Source organism: Aythya marila (assembly GCF_965140915.1).
Source record: "Aythya marila genome assembly, chromosome: 1".
Taxonomy (NCBI): domain Eukaryota; kingdom Metazoa; phylum Chordata; class Aves; order Anseriformes; family Anatidae; genus Aythya; species Aythya marila.
In genome coordinates, this window is record NC_139042.1 from 78,525,578 (window position 1) to 78,552,887 (window position 27,310).

The window sequence follows — 27,310 nt, forward strand, 5'->3', positions numbered from 1 at the left end:
GGTACACCAGGATTATAGGGAAAAGTATGTGACTGAGTAGGGGTAACAATTTCTCAGCTCCCAACCTTCTTGACTCCTGAGCAGCACTGCAGTAGGCATCCTGTTGGGGTATTTTTACTTCTTGTTTTTAATTGAAACACAAAATTGTCACTGATTGCTCAAAGTGACAAAAACTAAAAATTCTTTAGCTTAAACGGATTGTTTTTTCAAGATGAAGAAAATGGATAATTAACTGGCCACATTATTTATACTGGCTTCTTTACATGGTGATCTGATCCTTGAGCAAAGATAGTAACATATGAATCAAGTTATTTCACTGGTTATTTTACGGGGACATGATTAAAATTTCATCAACCCTTTAAAATAAATGTTTGCTGTTTCAAGGTGAACAAGGGAAATTGTCTTGTGTTGTCTTATGACACTTCCATCTCCTGGGATGAAAGAGCCTCTAAGGTTGCTTGGTCTTTCTATTATGCAGAGATCACATACACTCATCCATGAATTCCCATAAAACGGCCCAATTCATTAAACAATGTGCAAACAGACACACATACTAAATCTTCCATCAATAAAGTACTCAGAAGATGTTGGACATCAACAAAAGTAACAGGCTTCAGGACTATATGATTTTGTAAGGGGGAGGGGAGGATAAAAAGGTATTGAATCAGAGTTGAAACCTGACCACTCACTGCAGAGTCTTCACCTCTGAGGAGGATATTGAGAAAAGTGACGTATGTGACCATGTCATGTCATAGAACTTGCTAACAGGTATAGGAACATGTTTCCACTGATATTAAATATCTATTTCATATCTGACTTGCATCTTTTTAACTAATTATGTCATGAAACATCACAGACAAGTTTCCCCATTAAGCTGGGCAGTAGTTTGAAAGATCAGTTGTCTGACAAGACCTTCTCAAGTAACTCAGATAACAAGCGTACCAAGTCTTTTTCATGTCAGGGTTTTCTCTCCAACAGTTACATGTACGTATCTAATTTTCCTGTAGCACAGGGTGAGAAACGGAGCTAGGGGGAAACAAGACCACACACACACACACACAAAGATACATTCTGAACTGTGCAAATTAAGAGTCATAAAATAATTCCACTTGAAAGGGAATGCTAGAGGTGAACTAGTCCAATCTTCTGTTCATAACAAGGCTATTTTCAAAGTTAGACCAGGTTGCTCAGGATCTTGCCCAGCTGAGTGCTGAAAATCTCCAAGGACAGAGCTTCCACGACTTCTCTGGGCAACATCTAGCACATAACAACTCTCATTGCAGTTGTTCCTCCTTATGTCCAATAAAATAAATAACAATTGCCTCCTGTTCTTTGGTGTGCACATCTAAAAGTATTTGTCTCCATCTTCTCTACAACTCCCTCATTATCATTTGGCAAATTAGATCTGCTCCCTCAACCCCAGACTTCTTCCTTCCCTCAGCCTCTTGTCATACACACCAGCCCCTTAAACATTTCACTTGATTTCTGCTGGACTTGCTTTCCAGACCTCTTAATCCAAAATCAAGCAATAACAAAGAAGTTGCAACTCAAGGAGCAGCATGTCATTACTGATCTGCTTTGAATATTTTAGTGCTTCCACTATAGAGGACATGGGAGAAGCAACAACACGTTCCGTTCTGAACAAGCAGTAGCCATAACAAAGCACCCAAAGGCCTGCTCTTCTTTTCCTGCAACTTGGGTTGGTCATCAACAACTTCCATCTCATTGACCTCTTGGTGAAAGCCACCACCCTTGTTGAAAGTCTTCTACCGTAACAGAAAAAAAAAACAAACCAAACCAACCAAACAAAAAACACAATATATATAATTATGTAATTAAAATGTAGAAACAGTTGAGGTACACCAAGACAGCATCTGGATCAAAACCAAACTTGCTGGACAATAAGAATTTACTATTTTTAATTACGAGCTGTAAAAGAAACCTACAAAGTGTGAGGAATTTATTTAGAATCACTCAATTTCCGTGATTTATTTAGAAAGTGTATTTTAATCACTTTTAAGTTAGCAATAAAGACAAAAAATAAAGTAAGCTTTATAATGCTAAAGTTATAATTATGAATGTACTCATGTTGTATTGAGGTGGAGGAAAAACACTTGCACAACAGAAATAACTTTTCCACTAACAAAAAGTTTGTCAAGAGATTGCTGTGCAGTGATACTTGACTGGAGAAAATTCAGATAGATATGTAGTAGCTTCTTCAAGATACCGCCTGATCTGTTGTGCTCATGGAAGCACAAAACAAGCATGCTGGTGTTTCCACTTCAACTGTCCATCTTCCAAATGGTACAATGAGAAAACAGTTAGGTGGTTTCCACTTTGCTGGAACCAAAGCAGCTATTTTCAAAGCCACTTTAGAAGGCAGAATGAAATTGAGAGGGTTTTTAGATCAGACTATAGATAAATGGCAGTAAGCTCTCCTTCTGCATCCCAAATGAAGAGTGATAATACCATTGTGCAACAATTCAGATGAGGTGGCAATTAGCAGACTACATCATCCACACTTCCCACTATCTCTCCATTTAATGCTTTAGCATCAGTTTTGACTGTTCCTGGAAACATCACTTATTTTGTGCATATTGTCCCGAGAAACGCTAAAGCAGCAAACTGATGGTTACAAGTAAACAGTTTGCACCAGTTGGTTCTAGCAACAAAACAGGTAGGGAATGACAGGGGACAGGAAGGACAAAAAACATTCTCAACCAGCCAACTGTGAGCTGAAGAAGGAAAAAAAGTCCAACTCATTCTAAAAGACATTTTCCACCTTGTCAAAATGTGTGCATACATGCGCACACGCTTGTGTTTTCACCTCCACAATACAGGTAACTATCAATGATAAAATTTCTTTGCTCAAATTTCAAGAATAAATGATACTTTCTGCTGACAATGATTTCAAAACAACTTAATATGGGTTAATCCTTATTAAAGAAAAATTAATTACCTTGATACTTCATATTTAGAAAGTTCAAATAGGGAAACAGGTACCTCCTTATGATCTTCATGCATAGGCACAGGAAGATGTAAAGATACTAATGATGACAAGGTCAACAGCTGAGCAGAGTAAAAAAAAAAAAAATGCAACTGTGTTGAAAAGACACCATCCATTTCTCCTCTGCTTGCTGCTTAGAAAGAAATATCAGGATCTGAGACTATAAGGGAAAATAAGTACTTCCAGTTTATTATCATGAGTACTGAAAACTGAGCTTTGCTGTGTACGAGCACCACTAAAGTCTAAACCAGATTAGTAATTATCTTCACGTACACCCCCTCTGCAAGATGGCTTTACTAATCACAACACGTTCAAGAGCAATTCTATGGGAAACGGTCTAATTTTGCTTGCCCAGAATCAATTTTTGGCTCTCTTAGCCAGTGAAAGTCCCTTTTACTAGTTTGAAATAGCTGTATTTCATGAGCACTGAAACAGATTACAAAAACATTCCTGAAGTGCATGACACACAAGTTGCTGGTACTTATCTGCAAAAGTTTGGTTTTTCATTCCTCTCAATTCCTACAACTGCTAAATGGTACGCGATTTTGTAGCACACATTTCTATTCCAGTTTATTGCTTTAATTATATGGTCTGTATCTTCAGTTTAGGTAATGATTATATACTTAGCAGCAGATGCAAAAACTAACACACAAGGTGCTGCATGTTAGTCTCAGGGCGGTTGAGGAAAAAGAGGGGAAGAAACATAGCAGGATACATAACCTTCCCATAAATTATTTTCACAAAGCAGTCACAAAGAAAGCATTTATCTTAAGCTGAGTAATTTAGTTTAGCTCTGGTCTGCTTTCCAGCTGCAAATTAAACTCTAGCACCGAAAGGAATGTACTAAACCTGTTCCAAAATGACCAGATGTGCACACTCAAACACCATTCACACCACTCTGTTGAACAGCTGCCGCCAAGTTTTGACAAAGGCGGCGCTGCGGTTTAGCCGTGACAGACAATGCCATCTGAATTATAACCAAAGTGATATGATCCAGTTAAAAACAGACTGAAAAAATGCTAGGGAAATTGCAGGAATACATTTAATAGTGAGGGAACACTAATGCTAAATTCCGCAAGAAAAAAGATTATCATCCTCTTACAAAAACACACAGGGACTGAACAGCTAGGGTGCACCTATACAACAAACCCTACAGATTATTATTGCAGTTCAAATCACAAGAGCCCTTCTGACACAAGCCTCCCAGCCATCCCCCTTTACCATACCTGGGTCTACATCGCAACGTAGTCTTGGTACAAAGAAACTGGATTTCTTTTTAATAAAATTAAAAAATAAAACAAAATAAAACAAAACAAAAGTGTTCTCCAGGAGCACATTTAATGCACTCCAACTACATAACTAAATTCAGTTTTCAAGCTCGGATGACAGAAAATTTGAAGTAACTCTCTGTCCCCCCAGCAAGGACACTGGGACCTTAACAACAGCTTCTTCCTACAGATCCCACCCTAACAAGGCACACTACTTGCTCATGTAGGATATGGCCACCTAGGGCTATGTCAATTGGTTGCACACAACCAGCACAGACCAGGAACTGGGGCAGCAGTTGTGGCTCTAATCAGCCCCAGAAAGAGATGTGGGGTTTTACCTATCAGGCTGTAGCAAGCTGTGGTACATGATCAGTTTGACTGAAAATAATGAAGTATCCTTTTAGTATACTACATTGAGTAGTCCCTCTGAAAGCTCAGAAGTTGTTCTAGTATTCAACACCACCATTTTAGTATCGCATCATTTTACCTCTTCCTTACCTCTCACTTACAAACTAAATTTTAGAGAGAGCGCTATAGCAGCAAATCAGAAAGGCAAACAGCTAAAAGCCAACAGGAAGTACGCTGCAATAACTTCACTACCTTGTGGCATACCTTTTGTCTTCTGACTGTTCATACTTCACATATGCTGGTTTCTTGGCACTACCCCAAAACCTGGTCAGTTCCCCAGGCACAGCTTGGGGGCTGTGTGTTAGTTAGGAGGGAAGGGGGGTGAATGACAGGGATGTACCATAAAAGTAAATTAAAAAAAAAAAAAAAAAAGGAAGACCTCCTTAAGTATTCTTCAAAAGCAAACCTACTTCTGAGCTTTCAAAACCTATATGGAGGCTTACACTGATATAGCATCTTCACAATTATTATGTATAGCATATACACAAGTAGCTTATGCTTTCTGTCATGTTTCAAAGACAGATAAACCAGAATAGCGGCAGTCACTAGATAAGCACAGAATTAGAGGCTACTGAAATGGCTTTTTTGGGGCTTGAACCACCACAGGGAAATACAAGTTTAAACATTTACCTCATCCTGGTGCATTTACTATCCCAATCATTTAGGCCTGGAAAAACATCATCTTGGCCCTCATCTTTACAGACCAGGAGGTCCTTCCTAAAGCTGACCCTGCCTGGAGATGGGCAGGGTCATGCGAAGGGACAAGCGCACCAGCTCCATCACCATCTTATCAAGACTTGCATCAACACAAGCGTGTACTGTTAGCAGCATGTGGGAGAACACATGCAGGTTTAAAATATAGCATACATGTAATCAAGAGTGATCAGATGCAAATATTTCTACTTACTAGCTACACATATGCTTCCCTTTTTACAGCAAGCTTGACACACAGTTTTATTTAACCTTGTTTTAGCCAAATAACAACTCAAAACAGTGAAGTGCATTAGAAGGACGTGGTCTTCACTGAAACAAAGTCTGACTTTAAACTGATCTATTGTTTAAAAATATTCATCCTTCACCTTCTAATAAATTAAGAAACTCACAGATTATGCATCTTCTTAAAATAAAGCTGCATATCATGTGCCTAGCAAAAACATGTGCAAATTCAGTCAGAAGTCTATCTATACCTCAGTCAACATGTTTTAAGTGGTTACTGGAGAGTCAACTGAGAAATAAATTTGCAAAGCAATAGCAGCAGACTTGTAGGGAAAAACAACTGCTGCTGAGGTCTGGGTATCCACAGAACATATATTTCTTCCTAGGAGGACAGGAGGGGAGGTCACTTCAAAGCATTTCTGGTCTGAGCCCATGAACAGAGCAGCCCCCAGTAGCAGGAGCTTTATAGATGCCCTCCTGGAGCCCATGCTTCAGTTCGATTTCATCTGAAAGGAATCCAGTTCGTGCACTCCAGGACTGCTCTGAGACTTGAACCTAAGCACAGTGCATGAGGATAAATGAGATTTGCTTCAGAGTCTCAGTCCCAGATCAAAAATAAAACACAAACGCAGAAGCACATGCAATGTGTTATGGCCATTTACTTCACTATGGATTTCCCTTCACTCTCTAAATTTAAAACGTTTGAGCTGATACATATCCGCTGCAAAATAGCTTTGCCTACAGCTCAGGAGGATTACAAGAATTGCCTTCAGTTTTCCACCTCTCAGTTCCAGCTTTGCCCAGTGACCCAGGCCCCTACCAGCAGGGCACAGCTGGAGAGGACTTATTTGCCTCTCTTATTAAACCATTAGCTTATTCATGATTACTTCCTCTTAGGAATAGAGCACTGGGTTCAGCCACTGCATAACAGTTAATTTTAAGAAGATAACCTCATCTAAATCAGAAATTTTGCTCTGTAGATAAACTGAAACAATGCATTGCATTACATGTAGCAGATGAACACTTTCCAGCTGAGCTGCTGTACCTTAATGGTGATTTGCAATCAATCACACTCTTTAACCTAACCACAAAGTGGATACAAAGGGGTGGGGAGGAAATCTTTGCCTGCTGACTCATCAATAAGTTAATGACAATCTTGCCAACAGTAGGGCAGTACTTTTCCTCAAAGGTTACTGCTTTCAGGTCCTATGATATATTTTCACAGGTCTCTATTTCAAGGAAAATAATCCTTTCAGCTTGACACTTCCATTTATCCTTTGGCAAATTAAAAGAAAAAAAAAAAAAAAAAAAAAGAAAAGCAGCACAAACATTAACAATTAATATAATACAGTCTTAACATGTACCTTAAAGTATGTAAAAAGCCTTACTTAGCTACCATGCTCAATAATAATCTATATCCTTCACTGCGGCATGTCTCCAATCATGTACACACAAAAAAAGAAGAAAGTGTTAGACAGTGACAAATATTCCGATATTCCTGCAGAGGTTCAAAGTTCTGGTAAAAAAGCATTCAAACATTCTGCTGAAAATTGAGCTGCATTCCCTGCAAAAAAATAGCATTGCATTTACATCACACCAAATGTTAAGTAAATAAATAAATAAATAAAAAGTTATATGTAATCAGATACACAGGAGTGTGACTAACTTAAAAATTATGTCCAGATCTTTTGACAAATTTGACAGCTGTTATGGAATAAATCTTTTCTCCTCTTTTCAACCCTTCTTTCTTTCCCATTTTTTGCTCTAACAGATGCTTTTATTCTTTTTTTTTTTTTTTTTTTTTTTTTTTTTTTTTGTTTCTCCTCCTCTCTTCAGTAGCAGAGTTGGGAGGAGGGAGGGAGGAAGCGTAGGGTGCTAATGTACAAAGCGGTGCTTGTTAAAAACTGAACATATCCAGGCAATTCGCCAAATTTAATTCCAAAGATCCCGCTTGTGATTCTGCACTAAGATGGAATATAGCATTGTTCTATCTGTTTGTAGGACACTGTGTCTTCTATGGAAGAAGGGTTAAAAACAAAAGGACAAAAAACAGCTTGACAGTACCCCCCCCTCCTCCCCCCGCTCTAAACGCGCACTTCATTCTAGAAAATGCCATATTCATAGGCCTTCAGAGTTGTTAGAAATAAATCAAGCAGCAAAAAAACAGGATTATCTCTCAAACATCATAAAAAGCATCACTGAAGTTCACAGCAGACACGGTACGAGCCAAAAAGGGGTCAAATTCTGCTGCTTTTATCAGATCTGCTGCATTCAATGTTTAGATTTGGACCTTGCTGCAGTGAAAACCATTCATTAAGAAGGGATATCAGGATCTGTCCCGAAACACTGTGCCCCATGTCCTTGAGAAATGTGCAGTATTGACAAAGCGTCCCAAATTCCTTTTGTCTGGACTATGAATCCCTTATTTCATAAGCAACCATTACCTGTGGCTAGAGAAGAGGGTTCTTAGGAGAGAAACTGTTTGAATACATAGATTAGCCTCTCTGAAAATAAGATTGAGATTATTTCATGAACTGAGTTAGAGATAGAGAGAAAGAAAGAGAGATTACTTGTGCTTAAATTCTTAATGAGTCACACACACTTTCTCTCCCATAATTTGCCACATAGCCTGATTTGGGCAAATGGAATTAAACCACAGCTCAGAATAATTTAAGAGTGGAAACAAGTACTAAATTGTGTAATGGACACAACAGAGGTTTAAATTCCAGATAATTTATGCTTCATTTGGTATTAGATACCTAATTACTGACATCCAAAGAAATAAAAATATATTAAACTATTTATGCAAGTTGTATGCGGGAATACATCAATATGTGCTGACAGGGCCCAAAGGGTCCAAAGAATAAATTTGACCTTGCTTCCCATTGAGACCTCTTTTTTATTTTAAACTCACATGCATGCAGTGCTGCTTTTCCCACGACTTTCCACTTTTCCCATGCACAGCCCTTCCCATCTCATTCGCCATCCCTCTGCTTGCTGTCCACACCCTCTCCTCTTCCGCCACGTTCCTGCAGCCCCCAGTTATGAAGGGATTAGCATCTCCTAAGGGCTTGCGGCAGATGTTCCCCTTCCTTGTTCCAGATGTGGGGTGCTTGCCTTATTTTAATTACCTCTAATAGTACAGCTAACTTCACTTGCAGATCACAAGGAAGAATTCATGTTCAATGACGTGTAAATGAAGCAAGAAGGGAACGCACATCTCAGGGCCAAGGAAGAGTAGCAGAGCTCCTCCACTCAAGACCCTTCAAGCATGCAAACTCTAGGAAATGCGGTTACTCTTCTCAAAGGCCTAAACACTGTCAGCCAGCCCTTTCTCTGCCACATAACACGGGCAGAGGTTCCTCCACCATTCATATTAAGGTGCATAAGGTGCAATTTAGCCAACCCGTGAAATTACAGAAAGCAGTAATGGGCTGGATTGCAGCCAGGGCATATTTCTTCCTTCTGAAGCACCAGGCATGGCAGAGTCACAGACAGCTCCAAATCTGAAACAGCAGTGGGTTTTCTTTTTTTTTTTTTTCCTTTTGATTTTTCTTTAAATGATGAAAAAAGGATAAGGTTTTTTCTCCTTTGTATTTAGACAAATCTACATGAAAACAGGCAGAAAAGATAACGTGCCCAGGAGAGCAGGAAACTAAACCACAGGAAAAAATTGACATTGGTTTCCGAAAGGCAAAGCATTGCCTCTCTCCTCAGCTACAGCCTGCTTCTTCTTCCAACTTTCTGCTTTATGAATGCAAGAGGAGAAACTAAAGGGAGGGGATTTATGAGCCTTTTTAGGCACTACTCTATGTGAGGGTTTAAAAACACACCGTAATTGACAATGTTAAAAACAAATATGAATGAAGCCTGCAACTTTAAGTCATTTTTCTTTTCCCATAAATAAACCTCTTCAGCTCCACCCTCCACTTAGGCACGACAGCACTTTGAAGATAATAATTACCCTTTAAGTATCCCAAATACATAAGCCAATGAAACAAAAGTGAAATGAAAGTATTCAACCCATTTGCGCAAAGCCACTAAGCCAAGAAACAAGTACACATGACTGAAAATTCACGTAAATTACTTGGCATTTGCCACTACAACATATTGCCTTAACGAACAACTTAGCATTTTGCTAAGTTAATATGCTTGCTCCTGTAAAAATGCATTTGGGAAGGCTCTCACAAACATTTTTATCTGACTGCACTTTCTATAGTCAAATGCACAATGATGGCTCTGGCTAAAATACACAAAATTGACATTAAAAAGCTAGAGTGACTGAAGGGGCTTTACAGTAACCCTACAAATTATCCAGCTGCTATATATGACTTGTGTTTGTCAATGCTCAATACAGGCATGGGGACCCACTGATCCCTTCCATTACATTTTAGGACACCATGCACTTGACAATTTAAAATTTGTCTTCTGAGTCTAATAAAATTACATTGTAATGTTTAGTGAAGTCTAAACATCATAACAAATGAACTGTCCTCCAGATTGTATGTTCCAAAGTCCCACAGAGTTGGTCATTAAGGATTCTTTTTTTTTTTTTTTTGGTAAATCAAGAGTTAAGAGAGCTGTTGTATAGTGTTTTTTTAATGAGAGGACAGTAAGTTCTCCCTTCTCAAGCCTTTTCTTAAACACCCTGTTTTGTAACACAGCATTTACTTCCCAACTTATCACACAAAATAACCTGCTTCTTCTTCAGTAAGCCTGCTACATTCTTCTTAAAACAAATTAACTTGTGTAACTTTGATAAGACGGTGCACTCAAAAGTACTTCTCATGCCGCTGACACAGCACAGGTAGCTTGAAGACTGCCTGCTCAGACAAGAGAAGCTGCCACAACAACAGGAGGCTGAGCAGCAATAGTCCTTTCACATGTTTCCAACCCAAGGTGTTATGCAGAAGAAGAACCCAGCAAGAGGGGCCCACCACTTTTCATAAACTATTTCTTTTGTGATGTTTTCTAACACTTCCTTTAATCAAAGCATGTGAATGTTCTTGGTATCAGCAGCACGATAGCAACTGAAGAAGCCTGAGGACGCTCCTTACTCTTCCAGAAAAGCAAGGGCTTCACCCTCACTGCCTTAATGCTTTAGTCCTAGAGCTGCCAGCGCTAACAGTGGCTCTGTCTTGAAGCTCAGAAACGCAAAGGGGAGCTTAAGTCCTCTCTGGCTTCTTACCCCAACTGCAGCAGATACCAAACAGAAGGGACTGGAAGGTCAGAGAATTTCAAGCAGAGCACCAAAACTGCTTACCACCTTTGCCTGTGACCAGTGCCCAGCAAAGGACAACCAACTGCATGAAATTGCCATTGTCATCCAAAGTTAGAAAATTTCCTAGTTGGGTGTAGTGTTCATTACTACTTGCATTTCTGTTTTAGGTAGTTTTCCTTTTAAATGATAAGGCATTCTTTGTGAAGCAGTAGCATATCTTAAAATAAGTGTTTTCTCCATATTTTGTCCTATAATTGCTGAAACTAAGAGGACTAGGCCACACAATTAGGGTGAGCTTCAGCTCTGATAAGTGAGATAGAAAACCATGAACAGTCCCTACTCCCAGCTTTTCATACCCTTAGCTTCTGTTCTGTACAGGTACACTCACAAACCAAACCTTCTTTCACATGAGTAGTTTATTTGATATACATATTTAGTTATACAAGAGTCTGACAGGTAAATGACATGACAGTAAAGAAGCCACAGTGGCAGAAGTATAAAGTGATATCTGTCAGATGTGCTATTTATATTTTAAACAGAGGATACCTAGAAAGTAGGCATGCAACAGAAGATATTTCTGACCACTTAGGCACCTAGCAAAAAGATGTCACCAATAAAACAGAAGACAGTTATTTGCTTTTCTCTTCTCAAAGGACACATTTTGTATCAAAAAATCCTTCTTTTGAAGAAACTGAGCAATCACTGCAAAGCAACACTCCTGCATTTATAGTACCACTATTTTAAAAAGGCACAGTTTCTGCCACCTAGCTGCTACATGTAGGTTTATGCACACCTATATCTAAAGGAGATTCAGCATTTTAGAGATGAAAGTTTACGGACAATATAACACAGTTTTGAAATACTGTGTGTATGAAAGCATGACTTCATAGTGCTAAGTGTACGTTTAAGGGGAGCTGTCTACCAAGACCAATCACCTCGGAAGGCTATATACAAAGTAGTTGTGAGCACTTCAATAAAAATGTAAAGAAAATCCCAAATGCCTGTTAATTTTTCAGTAATGAAGACTAAAAAACGCAACTCAGAGAAGTAAAGCTGCCATGTTCCCCTGTAGTTCTGGAGATTAATCTATCGCTTCAGAACAACTCATGATTCTAGGAGAAGCACTGTTTTCCAGTAAGTATAAGCATATATAGTTTATTTTGTAACTGTGAAACAGTATACCTTTTGCAGTGATACTTACAATTACAAAAGAACATCATTTATATTACAATCTCCACTACAGAACAGATCTTTACTTATTACAATGATTTTGATTGCTAAATGAAAAAGTGATAACAGAGTTGCAAATAGAAAGTTTGTGTTGCTCTGAAAAACAGAGTTCCAACTCAAAGCTTCTATGCATATTAGCCCCTTGCTAGCCCAAATCATGTTAGAAGCCAGTAATCATGCTTTCATGTGTTATTTCTATACATATCATTAACCTCTTGAATCCACGTTGCAGTGTGCATCATTTCCACGAGAACCATCTCCTGCCATAGGAGTGATCTCCAATCACAATTTCCAAGATTGTGCTCGTAGCATGAAAAATGTGTTGTAGATCTTAATATATGATAATCCAGAAGAAAAAAAAGCAACCACTTTTGATTATTGTAATGCATGTTTCTGTAACCACTTACCTGAAAGATGAAGCTAAAGAAATATTTTATTTGGTCTTTAATGGAATGGGACAGCCAAAACAAAAACACTCCGAGACATGTTTTATGAATCATTCCAAACCATTTTCTTTCAGTTCTAAGTCTAATACAAAATATGAGTTTTCCTGTCTGTTAAAGCAAGCATTTACAACTGTAATTTGCAACTGCTGCAAAGTGTCAAATTGGCTAAATTATGCATGCTGTGCATGTGTATTTTCCTAAGTTTCTTTTTAATACAAGCACACACATACAGACACCAGTCACATATGGGGTCAAGCTACTTAAATGTTCTACAGCCAAGAACATGAGGCTGCTGCTTGGTGTGTCTAAGGAGAAGAGAACATCTTAAAACATTTCTGAACAGGGATAAAACCTTGTTAACAAGTATGTGCTACTAAAAAACTGTACCACTAGACACAAAGTCTGAGGATTAGTTACGTAAGTAAAAGTCCATTTGGTTTCTCATTTTAGCCTATTTTTTCAAATAGTCACTTCACACTTCCATTTGCACCCACTGCCTCTCCCTGCAGCCTGCCATGTAACAAGGGAAGGAGAAGTCAACTTGGAGCACTGTGAGAAGACGCAGTGCTTCCAAGATCTCCAGAGCCAACTTGTCTCCTTTAGAGCACTCACCATTATGTTTAAAACAACTTGTATTGGAAGTTTCAGGAGAATGTCATCCCCTAAAGTAACTTTTAGTGGACAACAACCCTCTAAAAACAATTACTGCTTTTATTTTTTAAAGCTCTCTGCCTAAAACAAAGCAAAAATAAGTTACCTCTCTTGTTTTTTTTTTGCAACATGAAGGCAACATCACCTGGATCTAGGTCCTCTTATTTCCTCTAATAGAAGATAGCTGAATGAACTGCTTCAGAACATAAGAAAATTGCCATTTTTTGCTCTTAGGTTCCTTTACAGCAGCCACTAATAAGTATCTAGTAAATCATGGTTAATTTTTAGCTTTAAATACACCATTGGCTCAGACTGCTTTGCGTTTATTAATTGGAAGACATTTAGCTAAATGCAAAATCCTCAAATTAAAGATGCCTGCATTAGATGTCCACTGAGGCTCTTTTACTGAAATACTTTTTTTTTTTTTTTTTTTTTTTTTATGAAATTGGCATGCATGGAGATTATTGTCCAAGGGAAAAAAATAAAAAAAAAGAAAAAGAAAAACCCTATATCAAGGCAAATTGAAACTTACCAGGATAGCCCAATTAACACACTGCCTATGGTAGGGAATATATAAGCCATTTAGAGTTGAGAATCCATAGCCTCCAGCATTTCTACCACCATGTTAATTACATTTACGAGGGACTGAGCAGGTGGCAGCAGCAAGATTTGAAAAGACAATTCGTTAATGCGAGCAAGTCTAACACCTACGGAAGTTGTGCAGAGAGAAAGAGATCTCTGCAATTATTTCACAGCACTACAAATTAATTGCACATCCAGTTCTAGGGACGGGGCTTTATCAGACCTTTGTACCTCATCTTAAAAAGGCTTCAGGAGAAAGGGAGGGAATGCTACCCTTCCTTCCATAGGGAGCTGGGGCCTGCAGGCAGGCCTGCAAGAGGAGCTGCCCACAGTAGGCCCCAGTGGTGGGTAGGCGAGGGAAGAAGCTCCTGAACTGTCTCAGTCAAGGACAGATGCTGTGTGTGACCCAGCTGAACACCCGTTTTTGGTTCATTGTGGCTTTGGGGAAGGAAAAGAGCGCTGTACACAGAACTCGGCGTTGATTAACAAGCACTAACATTCGGCTGAGCGAAACCCCGTTCAGCCCCCTGGGCCTGTCTGACCCATTAACCACTGCTTCCTAACTACTCTGTTATGGCAAAGGCTGCCTGAAACATGCAGAGCTTGCACAACAAAAAATTATGACACTTACGTCAGTTTTGCAAGGATTTCCTTAACGACACTTCTGTGAAACTCCCTGCTCCCCCACCCTCAAATTTATTGTTTTTAATTAAACATTTGTAAAAAGGACAGCAGTTAATGGAGTCTCTTTAGGGACTGAACTGGGAATGCATGGAAGCATCAGACAGACACTCAAACACCATAAATAAATTTACAGCTTATTTCTCTACAAGGAAAAGGCAGGGAAGAAGCACAGAGTATTTGGAGAACTGAAAACGTTGGATCCTTGTGACATTAGGAGACACTTTTCTTCTAAGTCTACCCAGATAGGCATCACCTACCAAAAAGATGATCTCCATTTCATTCACAGTTTCATTTCTGATGTGCTCCCTTAAAACACAGGTCTTTCATGTGTGTTAAAAGCTCAAGGTTTGCCTAGGGTTTGAGGTTTCTTATGGACCTGCAACAGGACATATACCAAAGATAGCAGTGTAAAATTGGAAGCAGCAGGTGGTGTGGAGCAGATTTAGCCTGCCTTTTTCTTTTTTCTTTCTTTTTTTTTTTTTTTTTCCCCTCCCCTCTAGCAAAGCGAGTGCAAAGGTACTAGCATCACCTCGGAAGAGAGGTGTGCCAGCTGCAGTTGAACAGCCTCTTGCAATGCCATCACCGTGTTCACCAAGGTCTAGTGCTGCCCTTAAGACCTAAAGCAAGCAGAAAAAACTGCAAACTGCAACTTTTGTTTTGAAAAAGAAAAAAATAAACTTGGAAGAGGGAAAATTAAAAATAAGTACCAGCCACTAAGTGCTCAGAAATGAAACAGTAAACAAATGCCTCCAAAATAGTGTGTCTTGTGATTTTTGAGTATTCAAGGACTACAACAGACAATGGCTGGATAGGAGCTAGAACAGACACTGAAGATTTTGTGGTGCTTAAGAACAACACGCCCACAGCCCTATGGAAGGATGCTAATCAGCCTCCTGCATAGAAGGCAAGGAGACAACAGGGCAGACCCTCTAGTAGTGTGAGGCATCTCATGGGGAGTAGAGATTAATGATATCTTCCAGAAAAGCTATTCTCAAAAAGGAAAAAGGGACAGGCATGTTTATAGATTATCAACACTCCATTTTACAGGAGTGAATAAAATTATGCTTAGTAACCTCTAATTTGTCTTCCTTTCCAAAATAAGTTAGAATTTCAGAGGAAGAAACCAGGAAAAAGCAACAAAACAACAACAAAAAGAAAATAATAATAAAAATAACAAACAAAAAAACCCACAAAAATAAACAGAAAAAAAAAAACAAAAAAAAACAGTCTAAACCATAACACCGCTGCAACTCACGTTTGCTTTCCTTTCCAATAGCTCCCAAGACAGGGGAATATCCAATATGAGTCTTGAAACTAAGATTGGTTTCATTTCACTGCAGAGACAATTCTCTCAGAGGGGAAAAAGTTATACCACAATGTACATTTCAAACATTTTTTCCACAAAAGACAGTTCAATTTCTTAGCAGAGAAAGATCTTTCTAACATAAGTATCCTGCCTGTCTGGATTAACAACAACAACAACAAAGTTTCCTACTGTTTTTTGTTCTTCTGCCAACACCAGCTTCTTAAATGCTATGAAAACAGACAATGGTGGAAAAAGAAGACTATTTGCTCCATCACCAGAAGGCACACATATGGAGGACCTTACCACACCCCTGTACAGCACAACAGCACAAGGCAGGGCCATGAGGGCATCCAGGCACTGTCCCAGAGAAGAATACGGGAAAAAACTTTTCAGCAGCTTCCAGTAGAACCAGACAGAAAAATGCCTTGGAAAACATGCAGCACAGCTTTAGCATGACAGACCTTGATATGTCTTGCTAGTTGTGGCCTAGTGACAAGACAACCTTCTGCAAAACATGTTTTTAAAATGCTTTACTGCAGTTTTCTGATGAAAACCCATGGTTGCAGTTTACCAGCCCACAAAGAGAGCTTGAAGATATGTTTTTAAATGGTGTCATCTACATATAAAGAAAACATAGGCACATCATCTAGGTCACATGAAAGAAAACCATGATCAAGAGGCTCTGAACATTCAGAGCTGCTGCAGTTTGAGATTCAAGCTCAGTCTCCTGCTTTTTCCTGAAGCTGCTACATACATGTACAGAAAGCAAGGCCCTCAAAGCCCAAAGAACTTTAATGTGATAACTCCAAGTGGTCTTAGCCTAGTTACCTAAATATTTCAGATGACCAAAAGGTGAACAGTGCTCAGTACAGCTATGTTACCTTTTCACTCCTTGTTTTCTGGAGTTTGGCTTATGTAAAACAGCGGTCACCATGAGCAAGCCTGCAGCTGGCTCCTCATCTCAGACAGCATCCCACCATGGTGTGTGGCACGTGTTGGCCAAACCCTTACTGCCTCTACAGAGAGCGGTGGTTTCAGCCAGCACCTGAACAGGCACTCCCCAGTGGATGCTACTGAGCACTTTGGGAGGTGGCACAGAAGGGAAGGAAAAGACTTTGCAAAGGAAAATACTGCCAGAGTCAATAATCATGCCCTAATTCAAACTAGGCTCTTCTAAAGCTGTTCAGGTTAATTTTAATTAACATGCAGTTCTTTCCTGGCATTAGCCAAAGGGGTTCACATCAGAAACACAACAACTGCTTGGGAGGCAGGAAGCTGCTGTGCTGATCCTATGAGCATCATGACTTGAATTAATTAGTATGTAGTGCTGCACATTTCCTTAAATCATCTCCAGCTTTTACATTCCTGGTCTCACATTGAGGGTCACCATAGCTATGAGGGAAAGAAAAGACAGTGGTAAAGCTCTCTGGCACTGCAGCACTGCCTCATCCACATGCCTCCTAGGGAAATGGCTGCTGAGGTTCATGTTTTGGAAGTTATTTCACAGTGCAAACTCCTACCATATATGCTGCAGGTAAGCCCATACACAGCTTCATGAAAAGAGAGACAGCAGGAGACTGAGATCCCAAACATGCAACAAAGCTGGAAATGAAAAAGTCTGTGTGCTCATGTATGAGAGATCGAGTTAAATTGGCTGTTAAGGTCACATGAACAGAGGCATGTTCACGGTTATTGCATGAACCACGATAGGAAAAAGCTATGCAGCCCAGGCAGCGCACTATCAGACATCCACACCAAGTAACTTTTGCTCTACTGGATATAGGGGTGTTGTGATTGCCTTCAAATGCAAAGCCACCTGCTCTGGTGGGCTTACTATAAAAGCAATGTATGTCAGCAGTGTGCACAACACAAGGGGAAACCATTTTACGTAGTGTTACTGAAAAAAATGCCCTTTCCACTGCATCTGGGTAATAATAGGCAAAAAGCAGACATCAGGTAAGGGAAAAGCTAGCCTTGTTTAACAGTCAGCCCAGAAAGGATATATAGCAGCAGCATCCTCAAAAAAACCACCATTGTGTAAATGATCAAAGACGCCCAACGTGTCTTATGCTTTGTTCAGCAGCCTCAAAAGCTCCTGCTCACTCTGGTCTCCCACACTCCCAGGGATGCTGGCAGTGGGTACACAGCTAAGGAGGGCTGTAATCCTGCTCTCATCTCAACCTTCGTATTCTGTATTATTAACTCCAGTGCTTAAGAGAAACACAGCTGTCTTGGCAGGTCATGGTCAAGGAAGAAAGGCGGTTTTGGAGATAAGTGCAAAAGCTCTTTAAAAGCCCTGATGACATAGGGGAAGGATTTGAAATTAATTGCCAGTATCTCCTGGCAGGAAGCACCAGCACGGTAGGTCCTGAGTGCCCTGGGATGCAGGCTGTCATCAGCAGGGTGCTCCTCCCAGCTGTCCCCTGCAGGACAAAGGGAGGCACACAGCAGCTGTCAAGCCTGAAGGCTTTGAGCATCACAGCTCTGGCCATGTCTGCCAGCAGAGGATGAAGGCTCCTAGCACAAGTCCATTCATGGCTACAGAAGTCATTGGAGTGCCAATGAGCCAAATCCTGAATGTCTTTGTGACCACATAGCAGTTCAGGATTGATTGCATTTTGGGATACTTCTTTGATGTCAGTAATTTAGCCTGACACAAGAAAATACTATCAAAATTGCAAATAAATGTAATCGTTTCTCTCCTGTGTTTAAATTTGTGTGAGGAAAAGAAAAATCATTCTCCATACAGATCTAATAACCTGATGCAAATGCAAAGCACAAGTGTTGGAGCAAAGAAGCATATGCAATGAAAAGTTTGACATATTTTCTGAGCAAGGCAACAGAAAACACTTTACTTACAAGGTACGTGCCATAACATAAGGGATATTTCACAGACACAGAAGATGACAGGCTACTGACCACGTGGAAAGCAGGCACAGCAGTCACACTTTTCCTGACAAAAGGAAAAAGGCATGTTTTCCTCTTACTGATCTTATCAGCCTCTTCCCTAAAAAAACGAAGGGTTAAGGATCAAGTATTTTAAGAAGGATTATAGTGCTTGGGAACTTAAGCAGGCATAATGGCATATTTTGAATCCACAAACCTGTATTATACCACAAGAAAGAAGAAGGAACTCATGGTGTGGCTGGTAACTACTTCTCCTCTTCTGCATCATCTTATGAAGTCCACATAGGAGCCTCCCCAGGAGTTTTGCACAAGGACCTATTTAGCACACCAGAGGAAAAATAACCAGAGATACCATGTTCCCAGAAAACTGGTGGTTGTTTTTTTTTTTTTTTTTTTTTTTTGATAGAAACTCAGGTTTTATTTCCATTTTCATCCCTCAGTTAAACTGTAACAATGACATTGAAGAAGAAAGTATGTTCCTAGTTCTCCAACCCATTTGAACAGAATTTATTCTAAGGGGGCAGACGAGCTTCAGAAAGTCAATTGCCATCCTATGGCCAGCATACTAATCAGTTTGGTGATTCTACAAACAAGAAATAGCAATCTGAGAGCAACCAATAAAGCATGATGAAAAAAAAAAAAAAGATAAAAGAAAAAAAGATTTATCAACTAAAAGCATTTTGTCAGGGGAAGAAACAGATAGTGGTGACTGTAACTACACTGGTACTTCCCTGATCCATTTTCTTTGTAGATTCTTACAAGAACAGAAAAGATTAAACATACAGTAATTAACACATTTATACACCATGCTTTAACAGCAGCTGGGACATCCCCATTAGCCTTGACAACAACACTTAATATTCTACATGTACCATGCCCTCCAGTTACTGTGATAACAGAAGGCCAAGTCTTCACAGAATCATACAATGGTTTGTATTGGAAGGGACCTTAAAGATCACCTAATTCAACTTCCCTCCAGGAATTCACTTTGTTTTGCTTTAATAGGGCATCTCCCCACTTTCTGTTTATTTTAAAGCTGTTTCTCCAAGCTTTCCCACTGTTCTCTTTCTCTAAGATGGGTACATCACTTACTTTGCTCTTGGCCAAGAGTGCATTCAATAGAGGATCAAATGTCAACCCCAAACTGTCCAAAAGCAGGAGGAGATGGATAAGATAAAACCTGCCACTATACAAGGAAAAATGGTGAGGAAAACAAAACCACAGAATTACACAAGGGGATATACCCACTCACATAGCAACTAAGGGATGAATACGAGCCAGAAGTGAAAGCGAACAAAACCAATGGTCTTCAGAAAAAGAAAATTTAAGACTACTTATTAAAAAAAAAAAAAAAGTAGGAATAATGGGGACAGAGAACTACCTATTTACCTACATACCCCTGCTCACAAAACCTCACAGGGAGCAGATACGAAGGAGAGCAGAACAAGGTTTGGCCATGAGATCCAACATTTCCCCTTTGCGAGGATGATCCGAAGAACCTAAGCCACACTGGGGAGCTGACTGTAATGGGGGAAACACGTAGAACTTTGTAGGATAGCAGTCATGGGAAACCTCTGAAAATACAAAGATAAATGTTTACAAGGAAAAAAAAAAAATCATTTTAGTGACATCTGACTGTTACAAGCTCAAATCATTCCAGTCTTGATAAAGCTGCTATCTCATTTGCATTTTCTTTCATTTCCACCCACTCTCCAAATAGTTACCTTCAGTCTGTCATGGCTACTCTAAAATATTAGCATTTCCTAGTGGCTCCTCTCCTTCCTGATTCTTTTCTTCCTCTCCCAGATTTCCAATAAGGAATGAGAGGAATTGAATATGTCATAGATTACCACACTTTCTCACACATGGCTTTGCAAGTGTAAGTGGCAGACAATACCAGAAAATCTCATAGAAAAATTTGAGAAGGTGATTAAAGACTAAGTATCTATTATATGCTTTTTGCAACTCAAGGCTGAGAAGAAAAATGGGTATTTTCAAACTTTTTAAAAATAATTTTAAGTGAGAACTAATAATAACAGGCTATAAAAGCAGAATTACTTTCCTGGCTATTTTTCATGCCAAGTCATTAGTGCCTAGAAACTTAAAGGAATATCTGAAATGTGGGGCTTTCATTGTACAATTACTGAGCATGAGAAATTGCCACTTTAATTTCAGTCTGGAATGGAAGAAGCATCTATGAAGGCATACACTACATCAGGGAAATAATTACTAGCACTGGCCAAATCAGTCCAGTATCACAAAGCCTTCTCATACTTGCTTACATCAAACTCTGCTTTAATGGAACATTTGTCAGCTTAGGACCCAGGAACTTCATTGGCTGGTGGGCAGGCAATAACAGATTATGCAACAGGCTCTGTTATATTCCCCTGGCAAGGTATGACAAATATCTCAGAGATTTCAAGAGTCCTGTTTGTTTTTTTTTTTTGTTTTTTTTTTGTTTTTTTTACACCAGCCCTCATCACAGAGCTGGAGCAGATGTTGTAGGAAGTGTTGTTGTTTGGGCCACCTTGCAAATCGTGGGCTCTTGACAGATGTGCTGGAGCAGATCCCTGTGCCTGCATCAGGAGTTCTCAGCTTCACATACTCCCACTAGTCAGTTCTCTTTACTCCTGACTAATTTTTTTATTTTTTGTAACGCATGCCTAAGCAGCTCAAGAAAATCATTTGATTTCCCACAAGGGAAGTTCCATGTGGCAAACTTATTTTCAGCTGTGTTCCTAGCAAATACAACAACGTTTTTTACACTTTTGTTTGGGGAAGCACATGACATTTATGTCAACACAGTTCTGGCAGCTAAAGCATAAGACTATACACAAACAACAATCATTTTAAACCTTTGAAAAGTTTTTCCTTAAACAAAAAAAAAAAACTTGATATAAAGTATTGAAGATCCAGCCAGACCTCTGCACTAATTCAGACTTGCACGGCATTTGCAGGCGTGATGTATTTGGGACTTCCTTGCAGCAAACCCCTAGTGAGGTTCCTAGAATTTAGTATTTAAGCAGCTTTAAGAAGACATCTTGAGTTGACCAAAGTCAACTTATTTATTTATTTTTTAAAAACGTTTTATAGCTCTTTGGTTGTAAAATACTTGTGTTGCACCATAAAGCAAAACTCATATAAACCCGGAGAGTTTAAAATCTCAGTGCGAAACCTCTCTCTCACAGAGAAACCAAGTTTCCACACCACCACTCCCACCCTTGGCAGCCTCGCAGGGCACAGATCACGCACAAGCAATGCTGATGCCTGCCCACAGTTTTGCTTGTGCACGCTCCATGTATCACAGGATTAGACGTCTCAAAGAATTTCCTAGCGCGCAAGCTGACAAAAATGCAGATTACAAGGTAGAGTGAGAAACAGCTATTGGAGAGCCCAAGTTAGCTTGGAAGAGGGAGGAAGGCAGATTCTTCCCCGGTTAGCCATCAGCAACATGCTCCGCAGCTCCAGCCCAGCAGAAACACTGATAAGCTCAAATATATGTTTCCAATATTAAGAAAAACAGCACACTACTCAAAACATAATCCTCCTCTGGCTGGAATCCCATCACTTACTCTGTTTCACAGATCTCCATAGACTCTAGGCCAGCTGTATTCTTAACACCAGGTGTCCTCCCTAACCACCAGTTCACAAACCGGCATCCGAAAGGCAAGCTAGCTGCTCGCCTTCCTAAGTCACTTACAGTACAAGAGTAAGATTGCCCCATTTGCCATCAGTGCAATCCTACTCTCCACTTATGTGTATGGCTTCAACCTGGGCAAAACTCTTGCTTTCACTGGCACCAAAGGAACATGTATGAAGACAGATTTTGAGGCTGCAACATGCAATGATTTCTGTGCTCTTAATAAAAAACACAAAGTTATGAGTGTTGTGTCTTAAACTGGATACTCCAAATAAGTTTGTGTCTTCAGTAAGTTCAGTTTTCATGACCCATGTTCTCACTGCCTGTGAATCACAGTCCTTTCCAAAATTTTTCCACTCCAGGCAAAAAGAAAAAACAAACACGAAGTACAAACACACTCCTGGAAAGTTGTTTTCTTTATGTATTCCTCTAGGTTAAAGTTTCCAAGCATCACACGTGTTCAGATATCAAAGCATAAAGCAAACACACACACAAACGGCACACAGCAAAGTACCGTTTTGCATCACTCGATGGCTCTGTCAGGCACATCTTTCTATTAATGAAACATAAGCTCCATTCACATTTTGAAGTTGCTGTTAATCAAAGAGCTCGAAAAACATGGAGAACAAAAGATCTTGAATTGTCATAGTTCTTTTCATTGCTTGCAAGTGTTTCCCAAGCCAAGGCTCCATATGCAAGCTTTTGAGCCTAAAACCCAAGAGACAAGTAATTGTGGAGAAGGAGACTGCCAAAGCACCAAAGCAGAGCAGCAATAGAAAGCTGCAGAACAGTGAGGACTAAATATTGCATACAGTGCTACCTGTTATGCTGAACCTTTCCTTGTACCCCACTGCTCTTTGCTGTGCTCATAGGGGATGGGTAGCAGGGAATTGCAAAGGGTACAGCTAGGCCCAGATGCTCACACCTAACTGCAGAAGAAAAGCATGGAGAGGTCCATGAGGCTTGGATCCATCGCTGGCACTGCCACTTGGAGTCACCTTCCTCCAGGTTACATGCTCCATTGAGTATAAACTGGATAAGGCCACCTTAACACTCCATTGCCCTTGTTTTGTCCTTTACCCATGTTGGGTATTTACACAGTAATGTTCTCTACACAGGTTTCTGCATCTGTACAGAGACCAACAGGTTCAGCTGTGACCCATTCATTTAACACAACATCTTTTATGTCCTTGCTGCCACCTGGAGATTACACTCTTTCCTTAGGTTTGCTTACCACAGCTCAAACCCAAACTCACCTGTTTTGATTTCCATCACTCCTATACCCATACAGCCTTTAAGATGAGACAGATACAGTCATGGGCACCAGGTGCATTTGCATTTAGACAGGGTTAACAGCACATCCAGCAGGATGCGAAAGTGGAGGAACCATAAGAGAAACCTGGAAATTTCAGCAGGAATAACTGCGTGATGAATTAAACATGATAGTTAAACATGCCATGGTTTCTACAAACTATTTAAGACGTTCTTGGAGGAGGTCTCCCCCAGTGAAATTTCACTGCATACATTGCTCTTTCTTCATTTTTTTTTTTTTTTGTGAGATAGCAAGGACTTTAGATAGCAATAATCTTGAAAAACAAAGGCTGTTGAACAAATACCGTGTAGAAAATGATGCTTCATCAAATGATGGCAAAATGACACACAGAAGCAACCTTGAGAAAAGATACCTTGCTTGAGAAAATTAATTAAATGTTTAAAGTACTTAAAGCACTGGAAGTGACGTACAGGTTTCAACCGGTTTAAGAAATTATAGAAATATACTGAAGATGACAGATAATCAAAGCACTTCCACAGTTCAGCTCTCCAGTGGGTAAAAATCTATAACCCAGTGTGCTTTTCCAAAACATAACATTTCCAGATCTATCAGACATATAATTCACACAGGGACAGCAGATTTCCTATATTACTAGACCACGCACTTAGGAAGAGAGAGAACCTGTAAGCATGGTGAAACCACAGATTTTTTAGGATACTGGGAAATATCTGAAATGCACAACATTTTCTCCTCCTCCTCCTTCTCAGACAAGAGAGATTACAGCAAGAAGGCAAATTTAAGCACTTGTTAATAGCCTAAGCAAGCATTGCGGAGATAGGGAAAGGACCGCAGTAAAAAAAAAAAAAAAAAAAAAAAAAACCACGCAACTTCACAGGTTTTAAGAGAAGATAAACTTAATAACAACTTTTTTTTTTTTTTTTTAATATATTTAACCTTGTTCCTAATTAAGAGGTGCAAGATTTAATAGAATATGGACGACAAGACTTTGCAATTGAAATCTAGCCACCCTTAATGACCGATACTAATCGGATTTTACTATTACTGTGATTCACAAAAGATTTCAGCTCCTGCCTGGACAAAGCATACAGCTGAACAGAAAAAAAAGAGGGCTGGTTTTCTTTCAGGATTTGCCCCCAGCTGTTTATAAGGAGAAACCCTGGCCAGGGGAATATCTAAACCTCCTGAGGTCAGTGGGCGCTGCAGGGCAGTGGTTGCTCACAACACCTGTGCACACCCATATGAAGATGGGCACTGTTTCACCCCCCGTTCACACACAGTGTTTGCTTCAGCAACTTGGAAAAACAAAAACAACTAAACACAGCGTATGTACCCACTCTGCTCCAACCACTCTTCTTACTTGAAATCAACAGTTTGGTGAAGCACAAAGAAGAAAAGTGATGAAACTTTGCACACAGCCATTCGTGCACTGCTTTTTAGATTTTTAGAACAAAATCACTTTGCGTTTTTTTTTTTTTTGTTGTTCATTTTGTAAAATATTCCCGCCTCCCAAGGTGAGACCTGGCATTTGAGAAAATCTGTGCTGCGATGTAAGAGATGCTAATGGGTGGTTCTTTGTGCATGGAGGGGTTATTAAGGTGGTTATTAAGGACAACCCTAGAGCCGACGTAACCCGTAAATAAATACAATGGGCCTGACTTTCAGAAGTGCTGAGTGAGCCAAAAGCCCAATGCAGTCAATTGCAGCAGTGGGCTCTCAGCAGCTCCAAAAAGGAAAAAATAAAAAAATAGATCAGTCTCAGTGGGCCAGTCTTACACAAAAGTTTTGCATGAGTAAGGACAATTCGAATGGTCCTAATTAGAAACAGCCAAACACATCCTTGCAATAGGATCAGCAAGCTCGATACAGCACTGAAGCTCCCAACAAATCCTGGTCAGACAGCTGGAGCAGCCTGCACCACAGCAAGGCAATGGTGTTTATGTGCTAGCACAAACAGCATGTTGCATTCACGAAGGACTATTTCACCAGCTGACAAAGACTTATTTTTTGTGAGCTCTTTGTAAAGTATTAAAGGTTGTGCATGAAGCCCCCTCTCCTGACGGGTCACAGCCAGACTGTCCCACAGCGTTTCTAAGCCAAGAAGCAGGCCAGACACAGGGAGGTTGTGCCATTATTACCAGTAAAACATTCAAGAAATGTTTTCTTCTTTCCACTCCTCTTTTCTCAACAGGACTGTACATTCTATAGGGACACAAACCATACATTATGTACAGACCCACACCTTGCAAAACCGACACTTGTGTTCTTCTAAGGCTTTAGCACTAAAGACTTGCTTCTTCAAGATGAATCACCTATGAGGACTTGAAAGAGCTTTTTGATGTGAAATCCCTAGCAATTTACTGCAGAAAGATCATTTCACAAACTTAGCAGCAAAGACTTGAGAACAACTTTATACATATTACCATCTAACGGATTGTGCCAACACCATCCCCGAATAAGATGCTATAATCTGACAAATACACTTCTCTTAGTAAGATAGCAGAAAACTTCTGGAGCGGGGATGGAAGAGGAGAAAGAAGATCTATTTGACATGAGTCCGCGGCAGTGAAGTAAAAGGTTCTGTTAAGGGAAGTAAACTGAGACATGGGAGAGGCAGTCAACTTTACAGTTTCATTTAACATCAATTTCAAAAGTGTATGTAGTAAAAACAATCCAGAAAGTGAGTAGCAGATCAGGTAGGCAGAGCCCAAGCTTTCTGGCACAGACAATTCAGCTGCTCTCTTTACTCCAGCGCTCAGAGTTGAAGAGGCAGCAGGACCCAGGCTCTAGCATGTACTTAGAGGGGCACTGGAAAGTTAAGAAAAGCTCAGTGAAAAGATTTCAGTGCTATGGGAGCCTGATCTTCTGTGAGCTAGGGAACAAACCAGTTAATGAGCATTTAGAAACTACGGAGCTAGGCGATGCAAATTAATTTGACCAAGTGGCAACCAAAGGAATTCTGGCAGCTTCCTTTGACTGAGTAATTAAATTACGGATATTTTTTCCTTCTCCCTTCTTTTCTCCATTAAAACCAGAAGCAGTGCCAGTACCGGAGTGCCCGTACGGACGGACGGACGGACACCGGCCGCTCGGTACAGCGCTGCCGGGCGGGCCCAAATACGCTGCTTTTCCCCCCATTCCTTGCACCCCCGGCACTGCTTAACCCGAGGAGGTCCCCCAAAAGCCAGTGGGGATGGGAGCAGAAACCCCTGGCTCCCCCGAACTGCGCGGCTGGAGGCGCCCCCGTGCAGGATGCGCGCAGGGCAGGAGTGGGGCGCGGAGGACTCGGGGGGCTCTTTCCCTCCCCATAAACGCCCCTTCTCGGGTTTGGCTCACCTCCCCCCAAACCAGCACCTCCCCGCTTACCCATGGCTGGCTCTCTCCTTGCGGGGCGCGGCGGGGATGGGATGGGGGCGCAGGGCAGGGGCCGTGCCGTGCCGTGCCGAGCCGGGCTGTGCGGGATGCGCTGCGGAGGGCAGCGGCCGCAGCTCGCCCAGTGCCGGGCTCCGCTCGCCTCGGGCGGGGAGAGGGGCGGGGATGTCCCCGCCTGCCTGCGCCGCCCGGGGGGCCCGGCACGGCCCCGCACGGCACGGCCCGGGGCACGGCAGAGCGGAGCAGCGCCGCCCCGCGCCCACCCGGCACGGCAGCGGTCTCCCGAGAGGGGCTGGGGGCCCCGGTTGCGACCCCCGAGGCTGAGGGGGGCTCACTTTAGTTCCTCTCCCCGGCCGGGTTG

The 27,310-nt window shown here is 40.7% G+C and overlaps 1 protein-coding gene across 5 annotated transcripts in view; it reads right to left on the reverse strand.

The window, feature by feature from the left end:
• GPM6B (glycoprotein M6B) overlaps positions 1-27,081 on the reverse strand; it is a gene marked incomplete at both ends in the record, with an annotated part of 109,654 nt that extends 82,573 nt beyond the window's left edge. For 2 of the 5 annotated variants that reach the window (XM_082784588.1, XM_082784590.1), the window contains one exon: positions 26,944-27,081. In XM_082784588.1, coding sequence (XP_082640714.1) covers positions 26,944-26,947 — 4 coding nt within the window. Of the gene's footprint in view, positions 1-18,598; positions 18,693-26,943 lie in introns of all 5 variants that reach the window. The other 3 variants (XM_082784587.1, XM_082784582.1, XM_082784586.1) reach the window with 3 other exon arrangements.
• Positions 27,082-27,310: the final 229 nt, after the last annotated feature.